At 48.9% G+C, this 11075-nt stretch overlaps 1 protein-coding gene across 1 annotated transcript; it reads left to right on the forward strand.

Annotated features, from left to right (window-relative positions):
• Positions 1-525: 525 nt before the first annotated feature.
• Positions 526-4964, forward strand: LOC132455574 (neoverrucotoxin subunit beta-like; the record flags this gene model as incomplete). The annotated part of the gene is made up of 4 exons (XM_060049467.1): positions 526-701; positions 2608-2781; positions 2923-2969; positions 4380-4964. Coding segments are annotated over 4 exons (966 nt in total), but the record flags the coding sequence as incomplete, so codon positions are not given.
• Between the last annotated feature and the right edge of the window lie 6111 nt (positions 4965-11075).

The raw sequence follows: 11075 nt of genomic DNA on the forward strand, positions 1-11075 counted from the left end.
CGGTTATATGCTATCGACTCTAGAGTATCTGTGGTATAAAGGCGGGATGAATTTCAAATGATCAATATGTACACTGTATCCTTTAAATACTTCCATGGAACAGACGCCAACGTGAATAATAGATACGTGTGGACCGATGGAGAGATAAAAGTTTTCCTTGCTCTCATCGAAGAAAAAAACAGCTAAAGTCCTGGAATGTGTGTAGTTTTCCGCTCCAACCACTTGATGGAAGCGCACCTAATTCAAATTTATTTTTTGCGAACATTCCAATGATTCGCTTCACCTTTTAGATGGAAACGTGACTAGTAAGGTGCACTTTAGAGTTGTTTAGTAAAGTTAAATAACGGATTCTTCTTTTAACTAAAGGTTATATTAAATCTTTAGTTATCTGACCTCTAAGTATGTCATAATTGAAAGATCTACTGTATTGACATTTAGTTAAACTAATAAAACATGTCTTATGACAAATTTCAAATAAAAAAATTAATCACAGTTCCTAACATGTTTTGTTTATTGTTTGTGTGAAGGCTGACTGGCTGTCATCTGTCAGAGAGATGCTGTGAAGCTCTGGCCTCAGTTCTCAGCTCCAACTCCTCTAGTCTGAGAGAGCTGGACCTGGGTACCAATGATCTGCAGGATTCAGGAGTGAAGCTGCTCTCTGCTGGACTGGGGAGTCCACACTGTACACTGGAAACTCTCAGGTCAGTTTTACTCAATGGTACTCAAACAGTTACCCCACAACTTCCACATCAGAGGACAGTTATAAACCCAGCTTATAACTCAGTACCTGTGATGACCACATCCATGACTTTGTATCATTGGAGATGTAACACCTTGTTGTTAAGGTGGATATTCTAATACATCCATATGCCTGCAACCTTTCAATTATAAATATAAAATGAACTCAAAATATAATACTATTGCCCCCCCACTGTCCCCTGTATACGGGGCAGTGATAGTTGAGAGCGGGGTGAAGTACAGGAGGTCTTTGGAGGGTCTTACCCCTAGCTGGACACCTCACACCCCCTGAAAGCCTCAAAAGAAACAATTTGGTGGGTCTCTGGAAAGAATGATTTGAAACTTGCAATTGTCAAACAAAACGTGTTTCAAAGCTTACTATGTCCAGTACTCATTATTTAAATAGCTAATTCTTTACTCACAAATATGAATAGGATACAGAATAACATTGTTATATTGTGTACCCAGTGAAGAGACAAACTCATTAAAGCTCTATTCATTATAAACTAATAGATAAGGAAAGCCAAGGATTAATACATGTTAATTGATAGATAAGTCCAGCTGTATTTCAACAGCTGTAAGCAGTGGTGTAGTGGTTCTGGGAGAAGTATGGATACTCGTAATGTCTTAAAGCGCCCTGTGTTATAAACAGTAACATTAGGAATACTCTTGCGTCTTTAGTGCACCCATAAATGGGCCAGTAATGTTGGCACATTGTCACTTAACTTCTGCTGCTTGGCCAGGATTGTCTTTGCATCAGTCCTGGCCCACAGACTATAGGGTGAGACCACTACATTATTATGCATTCTGAGTGAACTATTCCTGGTTCCTTAGTCCATCCACACATGGAAATAGGACAACTACTCTCACCGTGTAAGTAGTCTATCGGCCAGTCGTTTACGTAGTAAACTGTCTCTTGTACAGATGATGATGGCCAGAGTGCTGCCATTAGAAAATTAACATTATTTGTCAAAGGGGGTTTGCAAGTATTACTGCAAGGTATTGTTTGTTATTTATCTTAAATGTATTTAAAGTTTCACATGAATACATTTTAAATTCTAATAGATCAAGTTGTTGTTGTGAGCATTGCTTCATACAGTAGGTCTGAACATCACTGACTGCTTTAATGAGTCACTTAAACCGTTAGAACGGAGCATGAATCACAGGAAGGCCTGGGCCTGTTCAGTGATCGTTCATTTGTTTTCTGACATTAAAATGTCGCCATCTTTTTGGGCCATCACCAGTTTGCACCCCTGATAATAATACTTTTGATCATGTTAGTGGTTTCCCCGATGGATCTATAATCTAGATGGTAGTACAATCTAACCGAGTTCTAGGTAAAGGTGATACTTTAATCAAGTGAAATCTAAAGAAGCCCAAAGTCCTGTCATTGAGTGGACCTCGCTCCACAGCGGAATAGAGACTAGGGCTTGGGGCTCTACAATACTGATATATTATGTGGCCGTTGAATACCCGCTTGTTTCCGGGAAGGCCTTCTTCCACGGGTGGCGCTGTGGCAAATGGTCCCAATCCAAATGTGGAGTGGTTTAGAAAACCTAACGTATTATGTGTGAGAAGCTTTCTCTTGGCCATCTTGAACCGCTGGCCAGAAGGAGCTCCACACATCCACACACACCTCGCCACCGGTGTCCCTTCACTGGACCAGGAAGTGCTTCATAAAAGGACCGTCACCAAGGCAACGCCACTTGTGGTTGGAGTAGGACGTAAAGAAACTGGTTGGCAGACTGGAAAAACACAGGATTTTACGTGTGTGTGTGTGTGTGTGTGTGTGTGTGTGTGTGTGTGTGTGTGTGTGTGTGTGTGTGTGTGTGTGTGTGTGTGTGTGTGTGTGTGTGCGTGTGCGTGCAGCTTGTCTGGCTGCCTGGTCACACAGGAAGGCTGTGCTTCTCTGGCCTCAGCTCTGAGCTCCAACCCCTCCCACCTGAGAGAGCTGAACCTGAGCTACAATCACCCAGGAGACTCTGGAGCTGCGCTGCTCTCTGCTGGACTGGAGGATCCACGCTGGAGACTGGACACTCTCAGGTATGGAGAGGACAGCTCACCACTGCTAGATGAAGTGGTTTGAAGAGGCAGCTGTAACTCATGTTGTGCAGAACGTTATGAGACGGCAGATGATGAAGGTGAATGTTTCAACATGCTGCTCTCACTTTGTTTCCCCCCCAGTGTGGAGCACGGTGGAGTGTGGAGGCTGAAACCAGCTCTAAAGAAGTGTAAGTGTCTGTTTGATTCATCACATCACACACTCACTATTGAGATGGAAAGTCCATCCACACAGCAGGAAGTGAGGTCAGATCCTACTGGGAATGAAGATGATGGCTGACATCATGTATCTTACGTATGTTAATACTGTCCACCATCACGAATCATGAAGCTAACATCTGGGCTCAGGGGAGGGGGGGGGGGGTGAGAGGGGGGCCTGATGGGGGGGGGGGGTGAGAGGGGGGCCTGATGGGGGGGGGGGGTGAGAGGGAGGCCTGATGGGGGGGGGGGTGAGAGGGGGGCCTGATGGGGGGGGGGGGTGAGAGGGGGGCCTGATGGGGGGGGGGGTGAAAGGGGGGCCTGATGGGGGGGGGGGGGTGAGAGGGGGGCCTGATGGGGGGGGGGGTGAGAGGGGGGCCTGATGGGGGGGGGGGTGAGAGGGGGGCCTGATGGGGGGGGGGGGGGTGAGAGGGGGGCCTGATGGGGGGGGGGGGGGGTGAGAGGGGGGCCTGATGGGGGGAGGGGTGAGAGGGGGGCCTGATGGGGGGAGGGGGGGGTGAGAGGGGGGCCTGATGGGGGGAGGGGGGGTGAGAGGGGGGCCTGATGGGGGGGAGGGGTGAGAGGGGGGCCTGATGGGGGGAGGGGGGGGTGAGAGGGGGGCCTGATGGGGGGAGGGGGGTGTCGAGTGGGAGGGGAGGGGGGGTGCTGAGGAGGGGGAGGGGGCGGGGGGGTGACAGGGCTGAGGGTCCCGGTCCGGTTCCTATAATGCAACTTAATGTAACAATAGTGTAACTATAACATCACATGACCCCCCCTCCCGACGGTGTTGAGGGGGGGGGGGGGGGGGGGGTGCTGAGGGTCCTGGTCCCGGACTATAATGAAATAATGAAACTTAATGTAACATTAGTGTAACTATAACATCACCCCCCCCCCCCCCCCTCCCCACATGGCTGAGGGGGGGGGGGACCTCCTCCCTGAGGTTGGGGTTGGGGAAGTGGGAGACATCTGGGGGAGGGGGAGGGGGAGGGGTGAGAGGGGGGACTGAGAGGGGGGCCTGATGGGGGGAGGGGGCTGAGGGGGGGCTGTTGGTGGGGGGGGTGTGCGGGAGGGGGCTGAGGGGGGGCTGTTGGTGGGGGGGGTGTGCGGGAGGGGGCTGAGGGGGGACTGTTGGTGGGGGGGGTGTGCGGGAGGGGGCTGAGGGGGGCGTTGAGTCGGAGGGGAGGAGGTGGTGCTGAGGAGGGGGAGGGGGGGGGGGGGGGGTGACGGTCCGGGTCCACTATTGTTACTACTATGTAACAATAGTGGACCTATAACATCACATGACCCCCCCCCCCCCCCCCCCACAGAACAGTACCAGTGATGATGATGATGATGATGATGAAGAGCGGTTCAGCAGCTCATCATGTCTGGTTCTCCCTCAGATGCCTGTGACCTCACACTGGACCCCAACACGGCCCACAGACGACTCTCTCTGTCTGAGGACAACAGGAAGGTGACGCAGGTTGGAGAGGACCAGTCGTATCCGGATCACCCAGACAGATTTGACCCCTGGCCCCAGGTGTTGGGTAGAGAGGCTCTGACTGGCCGCTGTTACTGGGAGGTAGAGTGGGAAGGAGAGGTTGATATAGGAGTGACATACAGAGGAATCACAAGGAGAGGATGGGGTGATGACAGCAGGCTTGGAGGGAACAACAAGTCCTGGGTTCTTCATTGTTATGATGATGGTTACTCTGTCTGGTACAACGGTACACATACAGCCCTCCCTCTCCCCCCCGCTGGCTCCACCAGAGTAGGAGTGTATCTGGACCGGCCTGCTGGCTCTCTGTCCTTCTACAGAGTGTCCCCAGGTGGAGGAGGGTCCTCAGACACACTGACACACCTCCACACCTTCTGGGCCTCCTTCACCCAGGAGGACCTCCTCCCGGGGGTCTGGGTGGGGTGGTGGGGGGGGTCCTCAGGGGGGTCCTCAGTGACTCTGTGTCAGTTGTAGAAAAACAAAACGGGCAACGGGGCCTCAGTGGCCTCCCGGGGGTCATGGTAGGGTGGTTGGGGGGGGCGTCAGCGTCTCTGTGTCGGTTGTAGACACACACACACACACACACACACACACACACACACACACACACACACAGTGGTGGAGCGGGGGAGGGGGGGGTTAGTGGGGGGGGGGGGGGGTTAGTGGTGGAGGGGGGGGGGGGTTAGTGGTGGAGGGGGGGGGGGGTTAGTGGTGGAGGGGGGGTTAGTGGTGGAGGGGGGGTTAGTGGTGGAGGGGGGGTTAGTGGGGGAGGGGGGGGGGGTTAGTGGTGGAGGGGGGGTTAGTGGTGGAGGCGTTCCTCAGCATCTTTGTGTCGGTTGTAGAAAAAAAAAGCTGCCTCTCCGCGACACACACACACACACACACACACACACACACACACACACACACACACACACACACACACACACACACACACACACACACACACACACACACACACACACACACACACACACACACACAGGGTCCTCGGGGTCAGCAGGGCCTCAGTGTCTCTGTGTAAGTTATAGTCTCCCTCCCCCTCCCCCTCCCCTCTCCCTCCCCCTCTCCCTCTCAGAGTCTGAGGGGAGGGGGAGGGGGGGTGACGGGGCTGAGGGTCCGGGTCCCGGACCCTCAGCCCCGTCACCATAATGACACATTATTATTATTATGTGTCATTATTATGACACATTATCACACACACACACACACACACACACACGCACACACACATGAGGGGGTGGGGGGGGTGAGGGTGCGCATACGTTACACACACATGCGCCCGCGCACACACATCATCTCCTCAATGAGCCCACTTGGTTCACCTGGAGACCCCCGGCCTTCAGAACGCCACGCCCACTTACCGATTGGTCTCCCTCACTGCTCTCCTGTTCAGACTCAACGGGCAGAGCCCTTGACTCATGTGTGAGGGCACAGAGAGGCCTCAGGTGAGCTCTGCTGGGTTGTAGAGGAGCTGCTCTGGCCTGATCAGGATGGGAGGGGGGGTACAGACTGATGTACATGTGTGGGATGGCTCAGCGGGCTGGGTGGGTCTCTGTTGTCTCCGATAGTCCAGATGGCACTGCCGTTGGTCCTTTCTGTTATCATGCTCTATGTGGTCATCAAGTTATCTCCCTGTGTGTTTCACCGGATGACCGCCCCCCAACCGACCCCCCCGGGGACTGCCCCGATCTTGTTGCCCCCCCTCAGGGTAGCTGTGTTTGAGAGCCCCCCCCCGTCGTAAGGTCTGGGGCCCCAAACTTCCCCCCGTTTCTAAGGCTAAGCCTTCCTCTGGGCCCTTTAGTGTTGTTCAGACCAACAGAACCACTTTACTGCTGGGGACAGTGAGAGCTGTCAGAGGAAGGTGGAGCTCCACTGCCCAGCAGAGGGCGCTGTCTGGACACTCCATTTCCTTTATTTTACAATTTAAATCTGTTTTGGTTTAATCATGAGTAACCTAATGAGTGTTTTATTTTTTAATTAGCCTACACCTGGTTTACTTGTGGATGATGAGTATACTTTTTTATGTTTGCTATTGTCTTTTATGCTTCAATATGTTGATTTAGATAATTGTTAATTGTTTACCAGTAGATACACTGAATTCTCATTTAAAGGGTGATCTTTAAATTACGTTTAATATGATCAAGAGGGAGGAATGTAGAATGTTGTTGTATTTTAGTGCCTCTCTGTGTTCACATCTCTTAGTCTAGGAACAGGCCAGTGCCTCTCCTACTGTACGAGGTGTTATTTCCAACATTCTGTCATTTGTGATGTCCCAACAAGGACGAACCAACCCTGTGGTCTGGGACCTAGCCAGGGCCATATACCTTATCAAGGGAGACTGTTATTTTGTTATTCACGCTTTCTTTCCTATAATACTGGCCCCAACCCTTTGGTTCGGTGAGAAGAGGGATGGACAGCCAAGGAGCACGTCTGAAGACTGCTCCTCACCTCCTACACTGAGACTATCCCACCTAAGTCTGTACCTGTGCTGTATTACATCCTCCAATAAACCTTCTATTCAACCCTCTGATCCAACCTGGCAAGTTGCTTTGATTTCCACTTCAAGAATTACTACTACGAGGGAGAAATACACAACGCAGAGTCTTTACTCTGCGTAACTTATCACCGCTGTATCAGCTGTTCTTTCCCAAATAATTTAACCAACGTTATCATTTACCCTAAATGTGATTTTGTTTTGGAAGGCTGGGATATAGCCTGCTTTGCTCGAGTTTATCATTGTTATTATTATTTTCACCCATGGTATAGCCTACTACAGTGTTCATTCATGCACCCCTTATGGAAAACAAGTTGCAGCTCCGCCCTGCCGTGGTACGTCCAAATAGCAGCACCAACTGCGCTATCCGCTAGTGCCCTAAGACCCGGTATTTGTCGGTCAGTTGCGCAACTGCTTTATCGCTCTGTAAGACAGCACCATGGATCATTTGCGCCAGAACACGCCTCTGCTCTTCGCCGACACGCCTCTCAGGGCGCAAGTTTAGTGGCGCAGGTTTTCTGCGGGGGGACAATCGGCTCACCCAGGAGGACCCCCTCCCTGGGTTCTGGGTATGGGGGGACCCCTCAGCCTCAGTGTCTCTGTGTCGGTTATAGTCTCTCTCTCTCTGTCTCTCTGTCTGTCTCTGTGTCTGTGTCTGTGTCATCCTCCTCCCAGCTGAAGCAGGATGAATGGGCCCCTGACTTTGGCCCCGCCTCCATCGCATCCCCCTGGGGCGCCACGGTAACGGGGGCGCGTCACTTCCTGTTCCTTTGATTTCCACTTCTAGAATTACTACTACTACAGAGAAATACACAACGCAGAGTCTTTAAGAACAGTTTAGAAATAAGCTGAAATCTAATACATCTGTATCACCTCATTTATATTCTTATTTTTATTTTTTGTTGGCCTACAAAAAGCTCTTTTTGCCGCCAGTTCAGCTGAACATTTTACTGTATTACAGTAATAGATAAGTTACCTTTTTCTGCTTGTGCACTGATGTTCTCTAAGAGATATTCATGTGATCGTTGCGTTTTGGTGGAAAAAAAACAGTTTTGAGAGGAGAGAACATGGTTTTGAGTGCAGTGTTTCGTTTCGAAAGAGATTTGTGGAGTTTTGACAAAATGGTCAACTCTTTTCAGATTTGTCCTTAGGGTTTTGAGAAATTGAGCTATAGTTTCAGAAACGTGTTTCAACAATTGAGAAAAACTGTATGAAAAGCTTCCTGCTTGTTCAGAACAACGCTGATAGACTCCTAGGGCCCTATTTTAACGGTTCGAAACGCAAAATAAATATTCAAATTGTTTTGATTGTATGTCACGTGATCAAACGGACGGGTGAGAGCCGTGAGACTCAATCCAAACTAGTTGAAAGCAAAGTAAAGTGCAGCAGAAATGTCTTGTTGCCATTTTAAAGGGTACATACCAGGCTAGGTTTGTGGTGTTGTGTCGCCATCTAGAGCAGTGGCGGGCCGTACTATTAGGCAAACCAGGCATTTGCCTGGAGCCCCGGGCCTCATAAAAGGTTTGTGGGGCCCCCAAAATGCCCCAATGCATATATTTTGTCCCCATATTTATAATTTTTATAAAAATCTCTTCACAATAGTAGCATCGGGATATCTAATTACTCATGTTTTGACGATCTTTCCGTGTGCACCCCCCTTCAGTCTGCACTACATGGACTATTCCATGTAGTGCGCACAATGAAGTCAAATTCAAAACAGTAAGCGGTAAGAGAGAGAGAGAGAAATCGAGTGAGACATAAATCGAGTGAAACATGAAGCGATCGTACGAAAGCGGGTCACATAAAAAGAAGAAGAAAGACCAAAGGCAGGACTTTCTTTCAAAACTACCAAAGCTATCCAGCTTTTTTACAGCCACCGCAGTGGCAGCGGGACCGTCGGAGGATCAAGAGCAGCCGTCAACGTCGTTTGCCGTCACGTTACTGCTCCTTTCATTCCAAGTGGCTCTGGCACAGCCAGCAGCGATGCTAATGACGTGTGTCAACAAACTGACGGAGATGATGCACAACTGGTAGTGAATATTTCTCACTCTCCTTCTTCCACTTCGGTTATTGAAATTGATGACAATAACGATAACAATGACTGCGAGACACACATTCTTGTGGATGACCCAGCACTCTGGCCCAAGCTGCTGTGTCTTGGGCAGGTGCACACATATTCTTGTGGATGACCCAGCACTCTGGCCCAAGGGCCGCAGATTCACAAAAGCATACTATTACATAGTAATGGAAAATGGTGAGAGGGTGAACAGGTCTTGGTTAGTGTACAGTGAAAGTGCAGACCGTGTTTTTTGCTTTTGTTGTTGCCTTTTTGGAAAACAAAAACAACTGAGTGAGGAAGGATTTAAAGACTGGAATAACCTTGCAATGCATCTAATCAACCATGAAAGGTCTGAAGAGCACAGGAAAAATACTGATTGCTGGAAGCAGCTATCAGTAGGTTTCCAGTAGTGGTTTCCAGTAGGTCACAGCAGATAGCTGCTGTGACCAACTGGAAACCCTCAGGTAAATGATGACATAATAATAATAATAATAATAATAATAATAATAATAGGCCTACATTTAATTTAGAGGCGCCTTTCAGGACACCCAAGGTCACCTTACAGAGCATATAGTCATCATACATTTTTAAAAAACAAGACATTGTGGAAAAAAATAAATAAATAAATAAATAAACATAAGCAATAAGAAATAAATAAAACAAAAACAAGACAAAACAAAACAAACAAACAATCAAAACAGTGATCAGTTAGACGTTGTGTGCGAGTTTGAACAGGTGAGTTTTGAGTTGTGACTTGAAGGTTGTAATGGTGTCTGACTACTGCTGTACTGGGAGCCAGTGAAGTTGAATGAGGACAGGGGTGATGTGGTCAGATGATTTGGTGCGGGTGATGATCCGGGCGGCTGAGTTCCGAGTACATAAGGTTAACAGTCAGTGTAATGTGTCAACATAACGAATGTTATTGTTTTGTATGCTATTCTCAATTTTTAAATAGGTAATTAACATTTGCTTGAAAGAAGGATAGTGACTTTTGTTCATCCCTTGTATGGAGTATCTCATTATGCCATATATTATGCGATATAAGGTACATTAGACCGGTAGATGCAGGGGCCCCCAAATGACTGTTCGCCTGGAGCCCCCAAAGGGCCAAGTTCGCCACTGATCTAGAGGTCCAATCTGTCCAAACCAACGTTACCTATTAAATCTGTGGAGAGATTTCAATTGATACTGAACCTTGAAATAGTGTGCCTAGATTCAACAGGGACTGACCTTTGACCTCTGGGCCTAGATTCGTCTGGGAATAGTTTTTGACCTCTTGATCTAGAGTCATCAGGGAGTGACCTTTGACCCCTAGGACCTGTGGGTCTAGATTCCTCAGGGAGTGACCTTTGACCCCTAGGACCTCTGGGTCCGAGGTTGACGGGGGGGTGGGGGGGGTAAGGGGGAGGGGGGGACTGAGGGCGGGGGAGGGGGTGAGGGTGAGGAGGGTGAGGCTGAGGGGGGGGGTAATCACTGCTCCCCGGTTGTCCCAGGTCTTACAGTTTTCCTCGATTGTAAACACACAAAAGATGGAACTATGCACACAATTCTGAAAAGTTTGGGATAGTGAAGCTGATTAGGAGCTGATGATGAGGCTCATTTTCACACAGTAACAAATAAATATTTGCTTTGTTACCTTTTCGTACTTGTGCACTGATGTCATCATTACACCCCCCTAAAGACAGTCTAAACATTTTCTTACCGTAGTGTTTTTCATTTTACCTATCAGTGCAATTACTGTACTGGGAGTTTTGCCAAAATAGGTAACATTGGTGTATTTTCAGAACTCCAACAGTGTTGCAGTATCAACTATAGGTGTACAGTACGACTCTGTGGGATTGTGAGTTTAACCCATTGGAGCTCATTGGATAGACAAATATGCATTGTTCCTATTCTGCTACGATTGTGTCGATGCAATATCTATATTCTATGTTCCCAGTATTGTGTTACAATACGACAACAGGGCCGTGCAGAGACCTCTGAGGGGCAGGGGCGCTGATTCAAAAACAGCTTTAGTATTACGTCAACTTTGATACAACCCTTTC

Source organism: Gadus macrocephalus, chromosome 4 (assembly GCF_031168955.1).
Source record: "Gadus macrocephalus chromosome 4, ASM3116895v1".
Lineage (NCBI taxonomy): Eukaryota > Metazoa > Chordata > Actinopteri > Gadiformes > Gadidae > Gadus > Gadus macrocephalus.